This window comes from Diospyros lotus, chromosome 9 (genome assembly GCF_014633365.1).
Source record: "Diospyros lotus cultivar Yz01 chromosome 9, ASM1463336v1, whole genome shotgun sequence".
Classification (NCBI taxonomy): Eukaryota; Viridiplantae; Streptophyta; class Magnoliopsida; order Ericales; family Ebenaceae; genus Diospyros; species Diospyros lotus.
Window position 1 is genome coordinate 4,155,258 of NC_068346.1, and position 27,288 is coordinate 4,182,545.

Sequence of the window (27,288 nt, forward strand, 5' to 3'; positions counted from 1 at the left end):
GTGTCTCCATACAAATGTATAAAGATGAAAAAACCTATATGCTTCTTTCTTTGCTCATGCTTGATAGAACATGCCAAAGTGCAATGGCTGTAAGAGAATGACATGCTTCTATTCAGCAAACAGGAGTATGAATGATCTAAGACTTTCAATTGATTTCTTGTTGATGACCAAGTACACGAATACAAGTCACTCCAAGACCCTAGTCTTCCAAACATGGGAAGCTTCACAATAGATACACGCTAAGGACTTCTAGCATATTATAAAGGAAATTGAAAGGCTCATGTACTTTTGAGCAGCTAATAAAATTTCAAGATTAACACATCTTGTGGAACATATTAGAAATGTAAAAAAGTAATTACCTTTCACAGGTATGAAAACGATAAAAATCACCCCCCCCCCCCCCTCTATATATATGTGTGTATGCATACATGCCTGCGATGGAAAATTTTGGGGCAACCCTATGATGTCTCATTGTCTCTATAATTCCATACATTTGAATCAAAAAATCAAAAACTGCAAAACCCTTTCTACACCAAGGATTGATCATCAGATGACAGCTTTCGGTCTTGCTTACCTCCATACTGGCACCAGAGAGAAGGGGAGGGGGAATATCTGATTAGCTCTGACAATTTGAAAAGAATAAATATTGGAGACACAGATGCCAGGTACTGTAAAAGGTATTATGGATGATCGGAAATGAGGGCTTCGCAAAAGTGTGCTGCATTGAATTCTTTGGAGGTCTACACTGATTTTTACCAAGCAGATGCAATGCTCCAGTCCAGTTCAGTACTTAAAGATATCTCTGGGATGGGAATGGGAATGGTCATGGCAGATGCAGCATGTCTGGTAAGAGTAAATGCCTAGTGGACAAGCAGGAGATGCTGGATTCTCCACAACAATGGTGGCTGGCCGGATAACAGGTTATGAGTGTTGCTTGACCATCTCCCACTTCTCCCCCAGCCCCCTGGCAAAAAATAAATAAATAAATAAAGATGCAACACCTTTGCCCAAGAGGTAAGGGGGAAGACAGCATCTTTTCAGCGGCAGACTAAATCCTGTAAAGATAATCCTTTCAACTCACCCAACAGCTGAAGACAGTCATCTACACTTATCCCCTGAACACTTTAGTTTGCTGAACCTAAAAAAGCAGCTCCTGACACACTTCCATTCTCAAGGATGCTGCTGAACACAGGCTGCAGAAGTACAGATAAAGCACCATTCAAATTATCATACAAAGTTGATGAGAGCTAAGCTAATGAAACAGAGTTTTTTTTTTTTTAATAAATGAGAAACACAGTTACACGTAGCAGGTATGGCATACAAAAATGAAAGAGGAAGACTATCATATATATACAAGCATATAGATATCTAGCAACGATTATATGAATATTTAATTCTATAGGACAGTTATAAGACCAGTTTTGTTGTACGGCTCAGAATGTTGGGCAGTCAAATACCAGCATGAACAAAAGACAAGCGTAGCGGAGATGAGGATGTTAAGATGAATGTGCGGCCATACAAGAAAAAATAAAATTATAAATGAAGTTATTCGTAATAAGGTAGGAGTAATGCCAATAGAGAAGAAGATGAGAGAGACTAGACTAAGATGGTTTGGTCATGTGAAAAGGAGACCAAGAGACGCTCCTGTGAGGAAAGTTGATGAAATAGAACAATTAGTCAAAAAAAGAGGTAGAGGCAGACCTAAGAAGACTTTGGGAGAGACATTAAAGTTTGATATGAAGTGTATGGACCTCAATGAAGATATGACAAAAGACAGAAATACATGAAAGTCTAGAATTCATGTAGCTGACCCCACATAGTGGGATAAAGGTTGGATATGTTGTTATTGTTGTTGTTAGTGTTATTTTATATTAGTCTATCATCCATTTAACTTAATATTTTAGCATATAAGTTAAAATGCGCTATTAATAAATGTCAAGAATCTAGTTTTCAACCATTTACTTTATTATTATTTGTAGCATGACTCACAAATTTAAGTTTCCCATTTAAATCTAGTCAATTATTTTTACTCTTTTTTCTTTTCACAGTCACCTTTTGCTCTTTCAAGGGCTGAAATGAATCAAATATGATATGCTGTAATAAACTAACTAAACAGTGAAAGCATATGATTTTTCAATATTACTGTTAAGGTCGCTTTTTGAATTGCTCTAATCTCATTCAACATTATATACATTTGGCTTCAATGCAATATAGATTCAAATATTAACTTCAATATTAGTTTCAAAAGGATATATATGTGTCTAACACTGTAGTCAAATCAAAGCTCAGCTTCAGAAGTTGATGGAACAAAGAGTCAGCCCTTTAAGTTGATTATTTTTTTCACTTTTTCTTTTGCTTTTTTTTTTCGGGTAATGATTTGATTAGAGAAAAACTTAAGCCTCACATTTACGGATTAGTCTTACATTTTCTTTTATAATACAAAATACAGTCAACTATTCTGCCAGACCTTTTCTTCTCCTTGAGGACACTCCAGTACAAGTCTTTATTACGAATCAAGGGAAAGGTGAAAATACTCCAAACAAACATCCAGTACCAAGAATATAGCACTGCCATTAGTTAAAATTTTGAACTCAATATTTTCAACTGATGACCATTTTATTTCATCACCTTGCACCAATATAATTATTAGTTTAGCAGAGTCCTGAACATTAGGGTAACCATACCTCTTTGTGAAGATTTGAAAGGAAAAATGGTTCTTTCTCCCGAATCCCACCATTGGCTGCAAATATTCTTTCTAGATCCTGCTAAAAGAAAAGAACCAATTGTCAGAGTGTAGTTGGCCAAACAATTTGGAGAAAATAAAGAATCAACAAAAATATCAGTCTATTAATATAAAAACAAATATCAGTCTAGTCTAATAGCAAAGAACCATTTATGCTTGAATACATAGAACAGACTATTCTTTGATTCATTTATGTGGGGAAACTGTCTTTAAACCATGCCAAACCAAACTATTGTGGGTCTAAGTTGGCCACAGCTTGGTTCAAGAGATGAAGCCAATACATGAATCACAATAAAAGAACAACGAAACAGATATATCTATAAGAATATCAAACTTACATAAAAAATTGCACCCTAGAAAAAGGATATCCTATCTCAATCCCAAAAGCGAAGGAAAATAACAAATTTAGAGGGATCTTTATGCCCACAAAAGCAATCCAAAAGAAGACCATACACCTTCCTAGCCATCCAACAATGAAGCACTACATGAGAATTGGATTCACTAATCTCCCTTTAACATATAGCAGTAATCTACCATTACCAACCACCGCCCAAAATGTGTATATAATATATATATATATATATATTCATATGTGAGGACAAGCTTTGGTAGTAACAGTAAAGTTTCTTCTTTGTGACTAAAGGTCACCAGTTCGAGTTATGAAAACAATCTCTTTGCAAAAAAGGGAAAGATTGAGTACAAATACAACTCCCTCCCCCAAACCTTGCAAAATGGGTAGGTTGTAATAAATTGACAGATGGACTAAAGCAGAAAAGCTCCTACCTCTGAAGCTCGCATAAATTAAACAAAATAATGAACTTCACAATTGGATACAAAAACACCTTTCTTAGTACGAAAAATTGAACATTTCTTTTACTAAGACAAAGCTACTTAGTTTAATACACACCAAAAATGCAACTAATTCAATAAATCCAAATAAAAGAATCCAAGTAACTAAATAGGCAACCCTAATAAAAGAATGTATTTGAATTGAGCAAATATTAGAAATAAAAAAAGAGAGAGAGAGAGAGAGAGAGAAATGGAACAGTGATATTTATCACACAACAATCTATCACAAAGTCAAATTTTAGTTAAAAGAAACAGAGAGAATAGCAACATTTATCCAAGCATATAATTGATACCATCTCACGTAAACAGATATCTACTACAAGCACATACCTTTCCTGTCAATATTTCAAACTCTACCAACTCATCCACAATCTTTTCAAGCACTCGATGGTTATTCTGAAGCATTGTTTTCGCTTTATCATAGGCTAAATCATACATCTGCAGAAAGTCAATTTAGTAATTGGAGTTCACCATGCATAAAGTAGATATATATAAAACCAGTATAAGAATCTCACAAAAAGATAAATGTTTTGGTATATATAAACATATTGAAGCACCAGCCTTAAATAATGGGATATTGCAGTTATTGAAGCTGGCCTTTCGAGTTCAATTGCTAAAGTCTCTTCCAGAACATGCAGGTCAGAATAGACTTCCATTCAATAAGATACCAAACATCTATCATGCAGCAGCATACACATTTGTTTGGGTTTCATCACTTAGAGCTAAAGAATAATTAATTAATGCACACAACTCTGCTTGTGTGCACGAGAGCGGAGGGTCTGGATATTAGCTGCCTACAAACCTTTTCAACTTTAGCTGCTATTTCATACTCATGATTGTTTCCCATGCTCAAAGCTGTTACCTGTACCCATGAAAAATTAACTTGTTCAACAAATTAACAATATAAATGCCAAGAGTAAAAATAATAATCTAGAATATACTTTAAACACTTTCCACAAGCTTATGCTTTTAGAAGAGTTGGTGGTTAAAAATTTAACATAGTATAAGAGTAGACAAAGATCGTGAGTTCAAACCTCACTACCAATATTTTATAAAATTGTGCATGTTTGGTCTAGTTATACAGTGAAGAAAAGCCACATATGAGGGAGCATGTTGACAGTAAAAATGGCAATATAATTCTATAAAATATATAATTACACCTCTCTATAAGTATAAGCTTAAGCTTTTGGCAGTTAGCAATTTAAAAAATACACATCAAGCCAATAGATCAAATCAAATGCACCCCCCCCCCCCCACACACACACACACACACGCGCGCGCACAAAACATAACTCAAATCTTTCGAATCATGGAAATCTTTAAAGCATGCCAAAATCATACTGGTCCAACTATGGGTCATGATAGTACAGGCCCATATTTTTCCCTTAGACCATAATCCTAATCCGTGCATCAAATCCTTAGTTACAAACTTTTATATGTTCTTTCACCTATTGAGAAATCTACCTAGCACCACAGCATATACTCTTTTGGTATACTGAAATCCATGCTTCCTACATGAGAACAGTGACACAATTGAGAGCAAGGAGATTACCGCATTGCCATGGTGGTAAATTGTTGGACTGTCATCAGGCCCCCACCCATATTGGATCACCATCCTTGTAGCTATCTGTTACAAAATAAATAAAGCAATAAGAGTAAAAGAAAAAACAAAAACCCATATACCTTCACATCTACAGGCTAAAACACTCTACCAAACAAATGTAGAAAGGAGGATAAACAAACTTAACCCCTCCCCCCCCCCCACCACACACACACACACACACAAAATGAGCATAAACAAAAACTTTAAACCCCCAAAGAAAGTGTTTCTACAGTAAATGAAGTAAAAACATTAGATAATGCAATGTATCTTAAAATCATAGGTGCATAAATAAAAAGGATGGTACTACCTCCTGTGCACGCTTCAACTCTGAAGAGGAAAGAATATTTTCTTCACCAAAAGGAAGTAGCAGTTGACCTGCAACATATGAACCAAAGCAAAACACGAGTTTCTTCTCCAGGTACGATCTTGATTCAACATTTCCATTCATGGAACCTTCACTTTTAGCCTTAGTAATCTTCGTACACCCAATTCCCTGCATGGGAATAAATTGGATTTGATTAACAGCTATTTCAGCTGAACTGACACTAAGCACCAAATTAAGGCACTCACCTTTGTTCTAAGTATCAAATGTGCAAGTTAAATAACTAGAAAACTACCAGAAGATCACTAGAGAAAGCATGGGCATAGCAGGCCTAGAATAACTTTGTCTAAACAGTACAACCACCACAAGCTTTAATCCCACTAGATGGGATTGAAAACATGAAATTTAGACCTCCAACCATCTCTATCCATAGTCATGTCATCCGTAAATCCATTATATCCCAAGTCAAGAAGTTTCCTAGGAAGTTTTCTCTGGCCTTCCTCTCTCTTTTGCTACAAGTTTCCTCCATTTCATCCACATGTCTCATAAGCATAGATCCAGAACAAAACAAAAATCTGGTGATTTCTTATAAACAATCTCAGAGGATAAGTATAAATCCAAAACAGTAAATGCAATCCCCTACCTCCCAAGAAAAAGGCTCAAGCCACAGATTGTCAACATCATCAAAGTTTGGCAGCAGAAGAGTAATGAGCCCACGACCAGCAGCCCAGACAGCATGGGGAAACTTGGTCTCCCTTGTCCACTAACAAATCAACAAAGACATTGTTAATTCCAAATCTTACAGCAATATAATACGAGGCAGCTAGAAAGAATTGTAGTACACTAGCAGAAAGCATATTAGTAGGTGGCATAAAGCTGACAAGGGCAATAGTAGTAGGTTTTCTTGACCCATTTGAGTAGACAAAGACGCAGAAGTTATAAAGTGCGGATACTCCCATATTTGTGTTCACTACATTAAAATACATCCTGGACACACCACATGGAATTCCTAAAGGTGATATATTAACTGTCACATCCCTTAACAGTGGCATGTTAAGAACTAACAAATCAGTTACCAACTATAAAACTGATGCAGAAGCAGAACCTTGAAGCACACCCATGCAACACTGAGTGACACATAGAAAGGATGAGGGTTTTTCTGGGATCATTTGGATAAAATTTGATAACAGCTAATATCAAGGTAACAGGATATGAGATCTGTTAAGGGCCACTTCTGCAAATAATTCCAAGGGTTAGGGCTGTCCTCTCCAGCTGAACCATCTCAGCACCCTAATTAGAAAGGACAAGATTAGATATAAGTTTCCCAATGATGACTCTTGCATTGTGAGTGGTAACCAGTTTCTTGTCACCCTTTGACAGGTAACCAGTGATCTATGACAATAAAGGGACTGTTTTTCATTTCTCTAGGCTATAGGGTCGAAGGGTTCAGGGAAAGAAAGGTTTAAACTTAGCCTATTATGAATTCAGATGAGTTCTAAAGACAAACTAAATCTAGTTTAGAGTATTGTAATCCTAAAGGCAGAAAATCCTACAAGGTTTCATAAATAAATTTCTCATAAACTGATCTGCATTATTTAGGAGAATTAAATAGGATGTAGTAGCCTTAGAGATCCACCAGTAGTGAGAAATGAATCTCACATGCTAAGTGTCATATCCAATATGTGACGAGTAGTCAGAAACTAGTTTCAAAATTAGACCATACTTCTCTATTAAATAAGATAAGTAAAGGGTATTAGTGTAACTAACTTAAAATACTTGAATATATATATTCTCTTGTATTATACATTTTGGAATATACACATTATTTTATGAGTAATACTATTCATCTCCAATAGATATGAATAGTGCGGTGATGTGGCAGCCCATGTGGAGGGAAGTGTGTGGAATAATGCTATTCAAATTTTGGTTATTGCCTTATTGGGCGCCCTTTTATCTTCCCCAAGCAAACAATTCCCTCCACATGAGCTGCCACATTACCATTGTTCATCTCTATTGGAGATGAATAGCATTACTCTTATTTTATTTATATGGTATCAGAGCCTTAACCCTAATCCGAGACGTCGTCGTTCGTCTATCGTCATTGCCGGTCTCCTTGCGTGTCTACCGGTCTTCTTGCACATTCGTCAGTCTTTCACAGTTGTTCGTCTTCCGCCAACATTGCGATCATCGTCTTCACTCGTGATTCCACTGAGCATTGCTTTCATAGTCGTCAACCTTCCATGATCGTTGTTGTGTCGTTGCCATTGAAGCCACCGACGGACTGCCCCTTGGCCAACCATCTCAGATCAGTCGATTAGATCTGCTTCTGGCTGCCTTCCTCTTCGTTTGGGTCTTCCATCGTTCACCTTTGTTCTTTGGCCAACTGCCACCATCAGCCTGCCATCACAACTATCAATTGACGACCCTCTCACCGAACGACCATCGGCCTTCCTCGCTGTGTCCGCCATTGTTCGTTGCTTCAACCAACCCAGATCTAGTTAGATCCGACCCGCTCCAGGTATGGCCAGTCAAAACAACCGGTTATTCTTTCTGTATCATGTCTTCATCTACAACACACTCTTCATCTACAAGCCTCTCCACCACGTCCACAACTGTAACCATTCCCCATTTTTCGGGCACAACAGTTATTACCATAGAAAAATTGAATGGATAAAATTATTTTGCTTGGTCATTAGCAATCGAAATTTGGTTTCTTGAACATGGCCTTGAGGATCATTTATCAAGGACCATCTCAACTATTCCCGAGGGAAATCAACCTCTTTGGCGAAAGGTGAATGCACTGTTACTAAGTCTGTTGTGGCAAACTATTGAGCCGACTTTGATGCCTATATTTCGACCTCTTCGTGAGTGTAGTGCTCTATGGACTCAGGCTTGTGAGCTGTATACAAGTGACATCACTCTTATTCATGTTGTGATTGGTGCTTTGTTCAATCTATGGCAAGATGATTTAAATATAACCACCTATTTGGGTAAGCTCCAAGCTTCCATTATTGATTTTAACGAGTTAATGCCCTTTGATACAGATATCAAGAAACAACATAAGCAGCGTGATGTTGTTGTCAAACTCGCAAGTCAACTCATACGAGTTTACGAGTCATGTAGGTTTAAACGAGTCAACTCACTTATAAACTCATATTTTCATAGAATCGGAGTTGACTCACAATTCAATATTATAAACTCAATGGTAAACTCATTAAGTCGGTTAGTAAACTCAGTAAACTTTGAAATTTACATTATATATAAATTAATATTTGAAATTTTTATTATGGATGAATGATGACAAATGATGGACTTAATATTTAGAAATTTCATATTATTTAGTATTTTTGAAATCAATAGATGAAGTTATTTTGAAATAGTTATATACATGTATTTTATTCATAAAAAATACGGTTGTAAATTGTAATAATCATGTTATTAAGCATTATTAATTATTTTTTTATAAAATTTTGTCATTTTGAACATATATTTATATACATTAAAGGGTATTTTTAATTGTCTTTAAAATCTTATGATTCTACGATCCAAGTTTACGATTCGATTTTATGGACCATTCTTCGATCCCACTTAAAATCTCAATTTTAACAACCTCAGCATGATCAAATATTTATTGTTCCCTGTCTTCACGGGTTTTAACTGGAGCTTGAATAAGTTAAGACACGGATTCTCGGCAATGCCTCTCTACCTCCTTTGACAGAGGTATTTGGCAGGTTACTTAGAGCATCTTCTATTACTACTGATTGTGGCACGTCTATACTTGGAGATCACTCTGCCCTTACTACTACCTAGATTGATTCTCATCCTAGTCGTGGAGGTAATTCAAGCAATCATCGTCATGGTGGGCCTCCACGGCCCCAGTGCTCCTATTGTAATTGTCTTGGTCACATTCGGGAGACTTGCTATCACTTACATAGTTGTCCACCTCAAGCAGCTAGTACTGCTAACATTCTTATTGGCACTTCAGAGGGTCAGGCATCCATCAAACCCAGTGATTCCTCGCCAATGACTATCTTCAAGAGGGAGTATGCTCAGTTATTTCAATTCCGAGCAACACAACAGGCCACTTCACCTGTCATATCCCTTACTCACACCAATAACCCTATTGTTTGTTTACTAAGTCCTCATCTTCTCTTGGCCCATGAATCTTCGACTCTGGGGCCACCAATCACATGTCTGGTAATCATTCTCTTATATCCCATATTCAAACTTTGAAGTCTCTACCTCCCGTTACATTGGTAGATGGCTCTCACACCTCAGTTGCAGGTATCAGCACAACATCACCCTTTCCTACTTTACCATTGTCATATGACTTACATTTACCACAGTGTCCCTCGAATTTACTTTCTATTAGTCAACTCACTCGTAGTCTTAATTGCTCTATAACATTTTTGTCTAATTTTGTTCTTGTTTAGGATCGGAGGACCAGACGAACGATTGGCACAGGTTTGAGTCTCAAGGACTCTACTATTTGTCTCACCCTACTTCATCAGTGGCGTGCACGATAACTACTTCCCCACTACATATCCATTGTCGATTAGGGCACCCATATCTACCCAATCTCAAGAAGATGGTTCCTAGTCTCTCTAGTCTTTCTTCCTTAGAGTGTGAGTCTTATCGACTTGGAAAACATAGTCGTAGTTCTTTCTTGAGTAGAGTCAATAAACATGTTAGTTCTCCTTTTTCAATAGTCCCAATCATATCGGTTCAAAACAAGGTTTTCGGTATTTTGTAACCTTTATTGATGATTTTTCTCAAACTACATGGCTATATTTAATGAAAACTCATTCAAAATTGTTTTCTATCTTCACTACATTTTGTGTTGAAATTAAAACTCAGTTTAATATGCCTATTTGTGTTCTCCATAATGATAATGCCCTTGAATATTTATCCTTACCATTTAAATCCTATATGGCATCCAATGGGATTCTTCACCAAACTTCGTGTCTTGGAACCCCACAACAAAATCGGGTGGCTAAACGAAAGAATCATTATTTAATTGAGACCACCTGCACGCTTCTTCTTCATATGCATGTTCTGCTTCAATATTGGGATGAAGTTGTCTTAAATGCATGTTACTTAATTAACCGAATGCCATCCTCTGTCCTTAATGACTAGATTCCTCATTCTGTTCTTTTTTCTCGGGTTTATTTATATTATTTTCCTCTTCGTATCTTTGGGAGTACCTGTTTTGTTCACCATCTTGCCCCAGGTTGTGATAAGTTATCCACTCGTTCCGTCAAATATGTTTTTCTTGGTTATTCACGCCTTTAGAAGGGGTATCGTTGTTATGCTCCTCAATTAGCTCGCTATGTTGTTTTAGCAAATGTTACCTTTTTTGAGTCATCTCCTTATTTTCTCCCTTCGTCTGAGTTCTTTGAGTCCGTGTCTACTAGCTTATCTTTGCCTATTCCTTTTCTTGACCTTTCCTCTTTTCCTTCTCCATCGCCTTTTGCATCTCCCCTTAATCGCCCCGATCTTTAGGTCTATCAACGACGTCCTCGACCTTTGGCCCCACCAACAGTGCCAATCATCGCTAGGTCAATAGAGTTATCCACTGATTCATCCTCTATGCCAATTGGTTCTTCTTCCTCTGGTTTGTCTCCCTTGGTTTCTAATCTTGACTTACCTATTGCTCTTTGTAAAGTTACTCGTCGATGCACTACTCTTCATCCCATTTCACATTTTGTTAGTTATAATTCTTTCTCCCCTACATATTCTGCTTTTGTTTCTTCTTTATCTTTTGTTTCTCTTCCTCAATCTGTTCCAAAAGCTCTTTCCCATCTAGAGTGGTGGGATACTATGGTTGAAGAAATGTCTGCCTTACAGTCCACTGGGACTTGGGACTTGGTACCTCTTCCCAAGGGTAAGTCTTATGTTGGTTGTCGTTGGGTTTACACTGTTAAAGTTAATCCTAACAGCCGAATTAATTGCCTTAAGGCTCGCCTTGTTGCCAAAGGATACACTCAAGTTTTTGGCCTTGATTATGGCGAAACTTTTTCTCCTGTTGCTAAGATCTTCGCCTTTTCTTGTCCCTTGTTGCTATATTTCACTGGCCTTTTCATCAACAGGATATCAAGAATGCCTTCCTTCATGGCCATTTACAAGAAAGTGTATATGGAGCAACCTCCTAGCTTTGTTACTCAGGGGGAGTTTGGGCTGGTGTGTCGCCTTCAAAAATCCTTATATGGCTTAAAACAGTCTCATCGAGCTTGGTTTGGTCAATTCAGTTCAACTGTTCTTGAGTTTGGGTTAACTCATAGTGGAGCTGATCATTCTGTTTTTTATTGCTCTCAATCTAGCTGCCACATTCTTCTAGTGGTATATGTCGATGATATAGTATTTACAGGGGATGATGATGTTCACTGAATTGAAGGCACATCTTCACCAACAATTTCAAGCTAAGGATTTGGGTCCCTTGAAATATTTTTTGGGTATTGAGGTAGCTCGGTCAAAGCGAGGCATCTATATTTCTCAAAGAAAGTATGCCTTGGATATGCTAAAGGAGACAGGGTTGCTTGGATGTAAGCCAACAGATACCCCTATAGATCCAAATAGTAGATTGTTACTGGGACAAGGGGAGCCTCTTTCTGACCCTGGGTGCTACCGTCGACTAGTTGAGAAGCTTAATTACCTCACAGTCACATGTCCTAATATTTCATTTATTGTGAGTGTGGTAAGTTAGTTTTTTGATTCACCTTGTGATAGTCACTAGGATGCAATGATTCGTATTCTTCGATATATTAAGACTACCCCTAGTTGAGGTGTATTGTATCAAAATCATGGACACAGTCAGATTGTGGGATATATGGATGCTAATTAGGCAAGATCGTCTAGTAACAGGCGATCCACATCTGGTTATTGTGTATTTGTTGGTGGAAACCTAGGCGGTGTTCTCTTTGTGTTTCAATTTTGAGTTTTGTGTTTTGAGTGTCTGTTTTGAGATTTCTGAAAACGCATTCTTTTTGTCATTCTGAGAAATTGTTTCTCAAAATTGAAAACTGAAAAACGCGTTTACTTTAAAATTTTGAGAAAAATTATTTTATGATATTTTATTTAAAAATTTTAATTATTATTTAAATTAAAATAGTTTAATGCTAGTATACTATTAAACAATATATAGATTTTGAAGTTAGTGAATGTTGCAATATTATCTAATTAATTGTAAATTAGCAAGAACTCAAATTCACCTTAGTAGTAAACGGATGATGATGAACTTAATAAACAGTTTGGGAGATTCATTGTACTTTTCAAATCTAATAAATTACTATAATAGCTTCAATGGGTGGTACTGATGATAGATGGGGCAGGTGGACCAAAGCCATGCCCATTGTCCCCTCCCTCTTATTTTTTTTAATTAATTAATTGTTTTGTAAAGTTAAAAAAGGGAACAACGAAGAACCCAGATAACAGTCTCAATCCGTCATCATGAGGCGGTGGCTGGAGAACGAATGGTAACAGTGGCTAAAGGACGAACGGCGATAGTGGCTGGAGGACGAACAGCAACAGTGGTTGAGGACGAACGGTGGCAGTGGCTGGAGGACGAATGGCAACAGTGGCTGAGGACGAACGACGGCTATCGGAAGGGGCCGATCTTAGGTAATGGTGGCTGGAGGAGACGAACGGCAATGGTCAGAAGGGCAATGATCTCAGTTGTTGGTCCATGGTGTTCTCTGGAAGAAAAGAGAATACAGGAGACAGAGAGAGAGAAGAGAATACAGAAGAGGAGAAGCAGGCGTTTTTCGTGTTGTGAGTTTACCAACGTGTTTTGGCTGAAAATGGCCAAAACGCATTTTTGTTGTTTTGAGTTTTGTGTGTAAAATTTTTTTGTGTTTTGAAAAATGCATTTTTGAAAATGGGCAAGTAAATGCGTTTTGGATGTTTTGAAAAACTGAAAACAGAAAACGGTCCGAAAACAACAAAGAGAACAGGCCCCTAGTCTCTTGGAAAAGTAAGAAACAAACTGTTATCACCAAGTCTGGTGTAAAAGCTGAATATAGGGCAATAGCCATAACAACATGTAAGCTAATGTGGCTAAAACAATTAATTGAAGAGTTAGGAGTTACTCAGGTCAAGTCTATGCAATTAATTTGTGACAATTAGGCTGCAATTCATATTGTTTCTAATCCTATTTTTCATGAGAACCAAGCACATTGAAATTGATTGACATTTTGTTAAAGAAAATGTGCTCTTTGGGGATATAGTTACAACATATATGTGGGTTTCAACGATCAGTTGGCTAATTTACTCACCAAGTCACTTAGGGGTTCTCGTGTGAATTATATTTGTACCAAACTGGACATACTCAATATATATGCTCCACTTTGAGGAGGAGGGTTAAATAAGATAAGTAAAGAGTGTTAGTATAATTAACTTAAAATAATTATATATATATATATTCTCTTGTATTATATATTTTGGAATATACACAATATTTTATTCACATTCTCTACATGTATCACTAGTTTGACCGGAAATTAAGGTGCCATGCTTTAGTATATGCACGACAAAAATTTGGTTAACCCAATAAAAGCGACTACTCAGATTGGTACTTACTTCAAGAGGAGGATTCAGTAGTTCTATTCCATTGCTTATCTGTCCATATGGTTCCATTAAGTCAACCACGTTCTGCAGATCATCTTTTGTCAATGTCAATCCAAGATGACTGACAAGCATTTTGCTCATAAGCTTCACAAATTTTGTTTTCCGCACCCATTTGGGAATAATGCCACTGAAAGTCTATGCAAAAGAAACATTTCAGTTAATACCATTACCAATTAGGGGAAGCCTTACAATGAATATGACAGTGAATTTAATTTATGCAAAAGCTAACAATTATTGACTAACAAAAGGCAATAAAATATGGCATTGCTATAGAAATCAAGGCCAGCTAAGAGATCCCTAGATCAAGCATAAGTGTTTAATGACACAGTTGTGTATTTTATCACTTCATTTAAGTTTAGATATGAACAGATGAAACAGACTCAAAGTCACTAAAGAGAAACCATAAATTTCCATTATTATTGGTTTATTGTTTTAAGCCAAGGCATTTGAAATGGAGTCATAGAAAAGTTTAGAAAAAACAATCAATTAGCCTTGTGGATGTTTTACAGAAGAGACAAAAAGTGTAATATTTTATTCATGTGTTATGTATAGATACTACTCTACAAGGTACAACTTAATAAAGCTAATAACTATGTACAAGACTAAGCATGTAGAACACCATAAAGCTAACAGTGGAAAAGGCAATACTTGTTAAGAGTGGAGGATTACCCGAATAAAAAGCACCATGATGCCTTCTATTTATGATTTTAGCATTGGTAACAAATTGTTTGGGAGAAAACTGCAGAAAGACTTCAATTTTCTTTTCTTTTCTTTTTTTCCAGGAGGGGCCAGGGGTAAGTTGGGAGAAAGTTTACCCGCCACTTAAGGAGGTGGACAGGATTGAAGGGAGGACTCAAATTTTTTTTTTCTCTTTTTATGGGTGAACCTTTTGCATACAATTGATATTGCCAGTGTCGAGAATAAAGATTCTGTAAGAATGGAAACTAAGGGACTTCATAGGAATTAGAAATGCCACTGGCGCGTCACCTGTTATTTTCTGCTATGGGGATCGTAAGAGAAGAACAGTAGGGCTATTGAGGGCATAGAGCACCATATTTTTTGTATCAGTGGAAGCATTTTAGTTTCCCTTATGTTGTTAACAGGCGGGTCTCCTTTCATTTTCTTGATAAACTATCTTCAAATATAAATGTTCATACTTTTCCTTCAATACAGGATTCCAACCCAACCCCCCCCCCCCCCCCCCCTCTCTCTCTCTCTCTCTCTTAAGGGGCTACTTTAACTAAACTGTCAATACTAGTCACAAAAAGAAAACATCAGATTACCATCAACAATGAAGTAGATAAAGATGGCATATTAAATAACAGAAAAACCACACTGAAAAACAAAGAGGAAAAAGTAGGCATTGGATTAATTTTGATAGATCATTTCTTTATAAGATAAACAAAGAGGAAAAAGTAAAAACAGAAAATGAAAAATACAGAATGTAAAACAATTTAAAGCAATTAGACCATTTGTAAAACAAGATCAGGTTGCACAGGCCACAAATGTGTACTACAACGATTGGAGAATTGCAATTCCAATAAATACATTTTCTATAGCACTAAGATCAGAAATTTGGTAAATAATCTGGGTTTCTTATTCCTTTTATTTATTGACTTACAAAATCCTTTTCTTTACCAATCAACATTATTATGCACCATGTTTGTCATCTTCATAAACTTGCTAGTATTAAACATCACCTACAAAGTTGAGAGAAGAAAAACAGACACCACAAAAAAGGCAATAAAGGGACCATAATTAGCTAATTCATAGAAGAGAAAATCAATTTGAGAATCATTTGATTGAACATTTATTTCTTACCGCAAACCAGCTAACGTAGCTCATAAGCTCATCTGTGTCAAGAAATTTGCTTCTAAAGGCACTGGCTTCCAAGGCCATAGGGACAAGCTTGAGCTCTATCGGTCGTAGAAGGGCAGTTTTTTCAGCAACCTGAAAAAGGAAAGTATTATCATGAAAGAGAATAGGTAATCTATAACAGCAGAAAAATGCCACACAACACAATATATGGCATTCACTATATTGTCCAAGAGTACTGCAATTATAGTCAAAATCAACTGAATGTGCTAATATGAAATTCAAAATGTGCGCAAGATACGGGCATCAGTGATTAAGCCAAATTTTCATCATAGTAAGTTAAGTAATTTCCAGCAAACCAATAAATTATCGAAACAACACTTCTATAGATAAATAAATAACCAAAAATACTGTATTATCATAATTACCTTTCTCCAATCTACAAAATCAACGAGTTCCTCATCCATAGTTTCTTTTGCAGCAATTCTCAGTATCTTCTCCCTTTCTATTTGAGTTGGCCTTTGGAGATGAAATACTCTATCCATCCGACCAGGACGTTGTAAGGCCTCATCAATTTGCCTGAGGTTTCGAGTAGTAGCCATTAAAACCACCCCTTCTTGTTTCTCAAACCTGCACAGGGATATCAAATTTCATAGTAGAATGCACTATCCATTTCAGCATAACAGCATGACCAAGGAAAAGAGTTTCGTTCCGTTTCCATCAAAATGGTAGAATTCTAGGAAACCAAAATGAAACAATAATGAAGAACAATGTTCTAATGGTCCTACAGATACTAAAATCATTGATACACTAACAAAGATACCCAAATTGAGTTGTCTGAAACCTTTAGGAATATTAAACAACAATCACTCTCTTTGCGAATATGAGAAGTAGAAGGAGAAGAGAAAAGACAGGAAAAAATAATTACGTGTGTGTAATTACATAAATGTTTTTCATTGTTACTGTAAGTACCTCTGCATAAGATTCACTGCCACTTTCTTTTTTTCCATTTTTCGTTTTGCCAGACTATTATTAGAACCTTGCATTTACACTTTATCTTCAATACCAAAACCTCTTCTCCAAGTAACCCTTATCTTTTTGTTATGAGAGTCTTACATTCATGTCCCTCTATTGAAGCTCAATCATGTTGAAAATAAAAATCAGCCTTGTTTTTGTAGAGGACCTCCCACACATTGCAAATCTTTTGACATTTTCAGTTATTAATATCATCATTTATTTTTGGCTAAGAATCATTAATTTTTTTTAATTTTTACAATTTTGTAAAACTACATTATCTTCATATTCAAAATCACATATACTTGTTCTTGGTAAGATTGTTCATTGAAGTTATGTAATTCTTAATGGGCACTAACTTGAAAATAGGAGGGATATGAAGGAACAATCAAAATAATGATATGATAAAGGCAGCACTTATTGAAGATAAAATAAGGGAAATATGATTAAGACAGTTAGGCTTGTGAGAAGACAATAAATGCCCCATTGAGGAAGGGTGACCATCCATGAGAATGACATCAAAGGATGAAAGATTCACAAAGTAACTAGAGATGATATAGAGAAACATGATTCTATGGTATATTCTATGGTATAAAAAATATATATAGCCTTTGACAATGCAGAACGGAAAACAGAATCTGGTATTTAACCAAACCCAAGGAGTAGAAAAAAGCTCAGTTGCTTTGAACATAAAATTGATAAACATGTGTATAGGTTTAAGTTTTTTTTTTTTCAAAGATTTATAATTATGGTATTTCCTTCTTGTTTCTAGACAGCTTCTTCCTCAGCTCAATGAAACACCACAATGAAACAAAATGCTGATCCATGGCCATGACACAGCCATAGTTATGTCTGTCAATAAACCAGACTGCATTAACTACATGAGAATTATCACATTAAACAGACTCCGTGGTTCTCCCATGACTAGCTTAGCAACTTGGATGAGGAATTGATGAATATTTTGATTCTTCTTTGGTCGAGGACTGAGGGTTTGACGTATAATGAAATTTAAGATAATAGAGAGTATGGCTCATAAATAGACTTTAAAATGCTTTTGTGATGTCTAAACTAGGATGGTTCCATGAGATGCAATTATAAGAATCAAGCAATTTGAGGTTTTTTGGTTTTTTCTTTTTCTGGAAAGTACTTTAGGGCTATATAATTTCAATGCAAACAATAGGACCAACTTCCAAAGAACTGTGTATGTCACTATGAGCACATGCAACTGCCAAGCTACCTTGACCATTACCTTGAAGAGAGATCCCATAGGTGCAATTTAGTTCAGCATAATAATTTCAGCACAAATACAAACAAGAACAAAGAATGTCATGGCACAAATTCCAAAATTGATCATATCAGAAAAGTATTTAAAAATTACATATGAAGAATCTTACATCATCAAGGACATGCGATGCATTTTCTCTTGATAATTCTTATTACAGTGACCAGAAAAGGAAGTTGGAGTTTACCCATCAAGTTCCACAAGAAGTTGATTAATAAAAGCCTCATGGTCCTGCTTTTTTGTGTGAATAAACTTCCCACGAACCCCAGCAAAGAGGTCAAAATCTTCTACAAATATGATTACAGGTGCCTGGAAATATTATCATGTAACTCAACAAAAGAAAAAAGTAAATGTGTACAAAAATTATTGTTAATTGCAAGGATAATAAATCTGAGAAATTGATGAAACTACCTCATCTACAAGTAAAATCTTCCAGAATTCATGGATGAATAAAAAAAATGCAAAAACTTGTATAGTCTCAAGAGTTAACTAATGCAATTGGAACTCAAAGGCCAAAAGAGAGCAAGAGCTTCATTAGGGAAATTAGCTATCAAAGGAACAGTTTTCTTTTTCACTTGATGGGTTCAGAAACAGATGATATTTATATATTGAGAAACAGGTGATATACTTCAATACTACCAACCCACCAAATACACATTGTTGAACTAGGATCTCAACTAGCAAAATTGGATTCCCAAACTCTGAAAACATTAAGACACATCAATCAAATTCACTCCAAAAATCTGAAATTTCAAATGCATCATCGTTCTAAATAAAAACGATGCAGGTTTCAATCAAGTCCCAAATAAGAAAAGGAGAAATGCATAATATAAGCTTTTCCTTTTGAGGTGATCATTCACTAATTTACTGACAAATCCATTATAATGGACATTTATCCCAAGAAAGTCCAACAAGACAGAGGGGCAGGACACAACGAGATCATCCATTTATGGGTTGTCAAACCCCAAGACTTTTACCACTGAGATACTAATCCTGGCAACAAAGTACCAACAAACCGCTTGAGATTTCGGCAAGATATGTGTATTCAGATAAATTTACTTTTAGGGAATTAAGTGAGATTTAAGCTTCAGACATCACATGTCAATTTCTTTTATCCTTGTAATTAGCCACAATAGCAGCAGAAAAAGGTTTGCAAAGACCCATAGCTGAAAGACATATATGGAGTTTACTCAGGACAACAATCAACATCAAACTCTCAATTATTTGGTGCTGAAATCTGGAATTTACTCATGACATCAAGTGCCCAGGTTCAACTAGGATTCTATAATTCTACAGAAACTAACTGAAATACTTTTACATGTTTACCAGAAAATAAGCAAATAAATAACGCTGTGATGTTGCGTGTGTAGGAACTGCTAATTTCTAATTTGAAAAGACATTTCAATTTGACCCAATAGAGTTGGTTTATTTCTTCCTACTGAGAGGAATTTCTGTCAATTTCACTAATAAAAAATGTGGTGAACATAGGCAATGATACAGATTTTCTAATTTGAAAATATATTTCTATTTGACCATAGAGTTGATTTGTTTCTTGCCTACTGATAGGAACCACGCAAAGATTGAAATCAACAAGTAGGCTTGATGTGAAATACCAGATCTCTTGCTGTTTGAAACAGTTCCCTAACATTTGATGCACTTTGGCCAACCCATAACCCAGCTTCAAGCTGTTGGGCTTTAACTTCAACAACAGGAACCCTAGCTTCTGCAGCAATAGCTAGTGCAAGGGATGTCTTCCCAGTCCCCCTCTCCCCGACAATAAGGACTCCCTGCAATATGGTGAAAATCACCAGAACAATATGGCTAAAGATACACAAAAGCCTATTGATAAACAAAACAATAGAAAGTGTATAATCAAACTATATGCTAAACCAGTGCTGAGTAAGGGTTCAAGTGTAATACAAAAAGTAGCATATAAATGTTTACAACCAGAATTTTTCCAATTGATGATTGTTGATTAAGGCATATCAAAAAGACCAACCTAATCCATGCAGAAATATTTAGGATTGCTTTGGGGTTTATGATAGCATTCTCTGACATATGAAAGACCTCTGCAAATTAAACATCAAAGCCAGATCTGTGTGGTATATTTTCCAAGAACATACCCGAGGTGCACGAGCTCCCATATCTTTAAATGCACTAGGATTTTGAAGAAATGCAACAACTTCATTAATTTCTTCTCTCATAGATTCAACACTTGCAAAATCTTTCAACCGTATAGGTGGATTCTTCACCCTCTGCAAATATAAAAATCCACAGATCTTGAGAATAGTTTCATCGAAACTTTTTGAGATCAATATGATATTGAAACTTTAACTTCAGGTATGAACCTTCATTTGGTCAAAAGCAGTGCTGATTGGATCAACACCAGCCTTTCTCTTGCGCTTTATTCTCTTCACTCTATACTTAAAATAAGCTTTCTGCAAGTTAACACAAATATTTATGTACACAAAATCTTAAATGGAGCCATTAGCTCTCCACAAAAATTTCAACACAACAAAGATGAATGAAATGGCTGCACATGCAAAACTCCAAATAAGAGAAGTGTCATATGGCAATGTGGCAAAAAACAACTTTATCTGTGAGGTAGCACTTGTATGCTGATGACATGAAAGATAATGAATGCTGGCTCCTATAACCTAGAACCTTCTTTTCCAAATCCAAAAAGAATAGTTCAGTTACTAGCAAGTAAGCTGGACTAAGAAGTAGAATGCGAAGGCAACAAGTAACACCCGCATTCACGGCAGGAAATTAAACCAAGATACAATTCTACATGAAAAGTCCAGTTTCTGACAATCTTGGAAAACTGAAATGGTTAAGATTTTCCTATATAGTTTAAGAACTAAGCAATGATGAATATTTTCTAAATGCACAATGACAAAAGGCCTAACTAGCATGAAACTTCCAAGTTGGGAAATGTAACACCACAGCCATAGGTCCTTACCCAAAAGTGCTAGCTCAAGTTGACTAATGGATTCATGAGACCACCTTTCCCTCAGAACCTTTCCTCTCAAGAAATTTATTCAAAAAGCCTAACTAACCTTGTCATAAGTTTTCTCAAAGTCAACCTTGAGAACATACCTTCTTACACCCTCTTCTAGCATCCTCCACACTTCATTTTCTACCAAATTGGCATTAAGTATCTTCCTCCTTTCAACAAACACACTGTCTAACAGCTTCTCCCAAAACTTTACTCAACCTATCAGCCAAAACTTTACCCAAGATTATATACATTACTCATGACTAAACTGATCAATCAAAAATCCCAAACCAGGATATTATGAGTTTTTTTAGGCACCAGAGAAATAAAAAGTTAAGATTATGAGCTTCCACCGTATCCATTTTAAATTTTCCTAAGCCAAAACTTCACAATGGACTAATACTTTCTCAGACTCCATAACCACTTGGCAGTTTCAACACGAGTTAGTCTAAGAATTGGTGATTAATATTAGTTGTAATAAAACTCTCCATCTGATTATAAAGATAACAATGGAAATGGTATAGGTAATCCAATGTTCCTTTTGCCCAGAAACAGATTGATTTTGATAATGATCATTGAATAAAATTGTTGATCACAGAATTTGCCATAACAAAGATGCAAGTATACCACTCTTCGCAGCTTCCTCAAGTTTGGATATCTACGTATAGGCCCGTAACCAAGAAGCCTCGGAACTTTTCTCTTCATAAAACGGAATAAATTAAACAACAAGTATCCATATATAACGCTTCTAATGAAAAACCACAGAAACCACCGAAAATTATCTTTTTTCCTGGATTTAAATCTCATTTCTGCCTCAGACTGCCATTTCAAGTACCATGTCGAGGCCACAGTCTGATCTGTAAACTCAGGCCAAGCCATTCCCAACTGCATCCTTACCTGTCACAAGACAAGAGCAAAAAGAAAGCATCAAGACTATGAACAAAAAACCATAACATCATTTACTATAGACTAAATGTTCAAAGCACCAAGCCAAGCTATGAGCTTATCAAGTAATTACCGGGAAAGGGATAATAAACTCCACGAGGGGAAAAACAATCATCGTCATTAAGTCATCATTTATATTCCTGATTTTCTCTAGAACCCACTCTCTTACATATGATACAATTCTATTACTCCATACGTCATCCAAACATTGTTGACAAAAATTCATTATCAAGAGAGACTGCTGACGTAAATCCAAGTCCGAAAAAGGGATCCACATAAACTGAACAGAAGTTGGAGTACCAGAGGCAAGCATTCTCAAATACAACCCATCAAACCCTCCAAAGTCTTCAAATAAAATGTCAAATTCCTGGTCAAATAATGGCAAAGTTAGAATGCAGAACTACAGATTTACACAAGAACATAACAGAAACCTTGCATTTCAGTACAGTGACCTTGATATCAACAAAATATTCCTTGTCATCTCCCTTTAGTGCAATATACATGGCAGCCCAATCATGCCTGATGCGGGCATTCTCAACAAGTTTCCTGGATACAGCATATGGAACAGCTATTGGATCCATTTCCCACCTATTTCTTTCTTCATTATACCAAGTCTTTGATGCCACTCTATCTCGGTCCAAAAGAATCCGTTCCTGCAAGGAACAATGATCAAAATATCATTTCAATGTGTTGTTCTGGCTTAGCACAAAAACAAAATGTTTCATAAACATTTCAAAGGCACAAGGGTAATGATATAGTAATTAGGAATGTGTAAAAACATTTGAGAACAGAAACTGACATAGTATAAACATTTATATGAGCTTACTAATTAAACAATTTAACAGGTATATATATTTTTATACATAAAGGTTACAATTACATCATTAAAAAATTCAACATATGTTAATTGAACTGTATGAACCAAAAAAAGGGCATCCCGGGCATGAGGCTCTCGCTTTGTGACGGTTGAGGGACAGTTGTTTCTATACACATTCTTACCAATATGTTTAGATTGTTTCCACAACTCGAACTCATAATCTTCCAATCATAAAGAAGCAAACTTAACATTGCTACTAAGGCTCACCCTCATAATTTTAAATGTGAACCACAAATGCCTATATTTTTAAATGTGAATAAGATTCCACCTAAATAAAAGTTACAAAGATAAGAATAATTATGGCATAATTTATAGACAAATGTACAAGATTTAAAAGAATGGAAGGAACTTAGTGAAATATTTTTATTTAAGAATAAAATTTGATGAAAGATTATGAATACTAAAAGATTGGAGTCAAAGAGTTCTACTTGATAGTTTTGAAGTAGATTTCACAAGAAACCTAGATTGTAAACAATAGTAGGATTAAAAAGAAATTTAATAAAAACATTTATACAGGAAAGAAACCTGCTTGTAACAACAAAGAATGAGTTGTACTTAAAATTATAAGATGATTTTCTCAAAACTTTATTCTCTGCAAGCCATTTTGGGTGGCAAGATTGGCCATGCTCCTCCCTGTTCAAGAAAGTATCTTCCAGTAGTAAATTTGCAGGATGTCCTGCCTGTTTAAACAAACCTTTCAGTGAATTGAATGGAATTCTCAGATTAAAACTTGAAAGATGGTAATATGATATGAAGGGGTGAACTAAGTGCTACTTATAAGTTATAAGACCATAGAATCAATAAATAAACTTAAACTATAGAGATTATTAATCTAAAGCACCAATAATAAGGTCAACTTTACATCCTAAGAAATTACAACCAAAGGTGACAAAAGTCACAAAATGGAGCAAGTATAGGTAGGGGAAAACATACCTGTCTTTGTGCCACATACTTTTTACCAAGCCCCTCATTTTCTAACAAATTTCGTTTCAGTTCTGCCTTAGCTTCTTCACGCCACTTCTTCCAGCCATGAAACAAATGGAGGCGAATAGCCTTAGGAACAACAACCTCCTTACTCCCAAACATCCACTTCAGTTCAACCTCCGGAAAACCCTTTACAACCTCATCTACAGGTGTGTTTACAAGCAAACGCTTTTCATCACCAAACCTCTTCATCTTCTTTCTTATACCAGACTCCAGGTTGCTTTGCAGATTTCTTGAATCTTTAAGCACTTCTTTTATACGTTGGGCCAATTCCACTGAATCTTGGTGATATGGATATGCAATATCTTCAGCTTCCAAAACACTAGGCAGAATAATCTGCTCCCAGAATTGTCTTGTAGCAACTTGCAGTTCTTTCTGAATGTCAGATCTAGAGAGCTTGCTTAGGGGACTTTTTGGCATGCTGCAACAGACAACAATGAAGCCAAGATGAAATCTCAAATATAAAGAATGTACTTTACCAAAAATCTTTAACAATACAACTTCCATATGAAACAGATTTAACAATCTGGGTATAAAGCATAAAAACTACTAAACATGTGACTCGTGATTGCAAGTGCCAGTTCATAGAAGGTTAAAAAACAAAAATACAAAGTACAGTAAACATCCAAAAATGTAGTGGGAACAACAGCACTTCAACACATTTATCGTCAATGAAAGCTTACACAGCAAGAATAACCAACCACAGAATCAGAACCTAGAAGATAATACGGTAAACTCATTAGAGTTTAAGCATTGGCAGCGTCTGTATTTAAAAAGTGAATTTGCATTGGCATTTAACTGCATCAGAGTAGAGTCTCAGGTGGTAGAGTGATCACTGATGTATTTGTCCATGAACATTCATGAAAAATAAAAATAAAAATTCCATAGAAGTGATGTTGTAGAAAGTATGTCAGGAATCCATGAATAAAATGGTTTTTGAGTAAGAATTAAAAAAAAAATGTGAGAAAATTAAAGATATCACGTATGCCTACTTTTTAGGTAAAAGCATGTTAACCAGCAGCTCAGTACATTCCAATTTGTAGCTTATCATGTTATATTGCCACTTCCACAATCCCCAACCCTCCCACCTGCCCGCCAAAGGAAACTTCAATATCAATATCTTCCAAATATAATTATGCAAAAGAATACATTAGCGTATGTTCATCATACACAGTTCGTCTTTTTACTTTTGCACTTTTGAGCCTGTTGTCGTCTTCAGTAAACACAAGCGGTAACTTTAATGCTGAGCCAACAAACTTGTTAGCAACAATCTTAGGAAAACCCAACCAACTCTTAAGTTTACATTGACAAGACTTCAACTGATGCTCTTATAGGAGTAAGATTACCATGAAACTAAAGACCCTAAAAACTCATTTTGCAAACAGAGATGAAACCTCCTGAACTTAATCTCCAATAACCTGTATGGAACTTAACCTTTTTGCTTCCCTTACTTGTGATGGCCAAAGTTCAGTCTTATTCCCTCAAAACCTAATGTTAGACTAGGAAGATACTGAAAATGATAGCAAAGGGAGCAGTCGAGATTGTTTTGAGAAGGGCTTTAGTCTCTTTGAACTGTAATAAAAAAAGCTACACTAGCTTGATCGCCTTTTATAAATACCATCCTTTCCTATTTATGGTCAGCTGAGGAAATAAAAGTATTACTAGTAATTGAACCAATTGCATAAGTACAAATACAGCATCTAAGATTTTTGCACAACCTCCTAAAAAAGTCTAAAAGTGTCTTTATACTTATTGATAACCTTTGAGAGAGCCTTGGTAATCTCAAGAATTATATGATCTTCTAGATTCTCTATAATACCTACAGATTTCTTAAAAAATCTAGAATACCTTGGAAGCCTTTAGAGTTCTATTCAGAAATTTCTAAGTCGGGACGTGATAACCATCTTACGAAGCTCAGCTGGGTGCAAAGTTGTGCAGTACATGGTACAGTTCCAATAAGTTTCACGAAAGCCACAAAACCACCCAATTACATAGATAAAAAACTTTGGGTGCAGTAGTCACATAAGGAAAAAAGATTATGTGGCATGCAATTTTTCTACCGATACAGCAACGCAAATTACTAGAACAATCCCAAACAGCAAATTTATTTACCTTAAATTGCTTTGCAGTCTGATCTCCCTTCTAAATTTCTCTACCAATGCCTGACTTTCCCTCTCGATAAACATAATCTCCCTGACCCCAATGCTCAGAGCCATAGTCTCTCTCCTCAAAATCCGATCATCGATCTCCTCAATCTTCTCCCAGATCCCGTTGTACTTCTCTTCACCACTGCTGATTTCCTCCTCCAACCTGACTATCATTTCCTTCTCCTCTTTGCCTCTGCCGCCTTTCCTCAGTAAACCCTCTTGCTCCCTCTTCGCCCTCGTCACCGCTTTGAGTACATTCCCGGCCTCCTTAACCAACTTATCTCTCTCACCCTTCAGTTCCTTCGACTCCACGTGTAATCCACTCATTATCTCCCCCTGCAACTCCTTCTTCTTCAACTTCACCTTCTTCAGTGCCGCCTCAACGGCCTTCAAATCCCCGTTCCCAGCTCTAGCCTCTTCAATGCTCCTAGTCAACTCCGACACCATCTGCAACAACCTCCGCGTCAAATCCGAGTACTCGTGGTCCTTCTGCTTCAGCACCACATCTTTCTCTTTACCCGTCCCCTTCTTCACTTCAGCGGCAACCGCGGCAAGGGCCGGGGGGTGGAATCCGCGGAGCGCGGGACAAAACCCAATTGCGATAAAGAACAATGTGACCGCAATTGGCCTGGCAATACATTTGAGTAAACTAGCTTTATCGTCATCACCATAATTGAGCAGTTGATTTTGCTGTTTTTGGGTGGATAAACTCGGCTTGGGAGGTTTAAGCGAGGATTTGACTGAAACTCTCCGAATTTGATGGCGACGTCGAGGGTTTTGATAGGAGAATGAAGCGAAACTGAAGATGGGGTTTGGAGGAGATTGAGAGAGTAGGGGGATAACAGAGCTGGAAGATGCGGTGGAAGCGATGGTGAAGTAGTACATGACTCAGAGATGAAGAAGAAAGAAGATAAACCAGAGAGAGAGAGAGAGAGAGAACGTTTTCGATTGCGTTTCCGCTGTTAACGTCAAAGCGAGAGAAATGGGCTACATCTCATATAGACATGTCCGAGGAGTCGTCTTCTTCCCTGAGCCTCCCCTGGTGGCTGGTGCTGCTTAACGCCCATTTTGAAGATAGAGAGAGGTC

At 36.5% G+C, this 27,288-nt stretch overlaps 1 protein-coding gene across 3 annotated transcripts; it reads right to left on the bottom strand.

The window, feature by feature from the left end:
* Positions 1 to 233: 233 nt before the first annotated feature.
* Positions 234 to 27,288, bottom strand: LOC127809123 (probable inactive ATP-dependent zinc metalloprotease FTSHI 5, chloroplastic). 3 transcript variants are annotated; one of them, XM_052347822.1, is made up of 20 exons: positions 26,167 to 27,288; positions 24,004 to 24,475; positions 22,646 to 22,846; positions 22,267 to 22,560; positions 21,876 to 22,145; positions 20,599 to 20,688; positions 20,374 to 20,505; positions 19,864 to 20,037; positions 18,438 to 18,559; positions 16,383 to 16,584; positions 15,961 to 16,089; positions 14,092 to 14,274; positions 6,161 to 6,280; positions 5,503 to 5,688; positions 5,145 to 5,219; positions 4,395 to 4,454; positions 3,923 to 4,030; positions 2,685 to 2,765; positions 1,082 to 1,193; positions 234 to 964 (listed from the first exon to the last, which is right to left on the bottom strand). In XM_052347822.1, exons 1-19 carry the CDS (start codon positions 27,084 to 27,086, stop codon positions 1,125 to 1,127), a joined length of 3,888 nt encoding a protein of 1,295 aa, XP_052203782.1. In that variant the 5' UTR covers positions 27,087 to 27,288; the 3' UTR covers positions 234 to 964; positions 1,082 to 1,124. The 3 variants fall into 3 exon arrangements, with proteins under 3 accessions (XP_052203782.1, XP_052203783.1, XP_052203781.1); XM_052347823.1 differs by having other exon boundaries at positions 234 to 1,193; positions 2,685 to 2,762; XM_052347821.1 differs by having other exon boundaries at positions 234 to 1,193.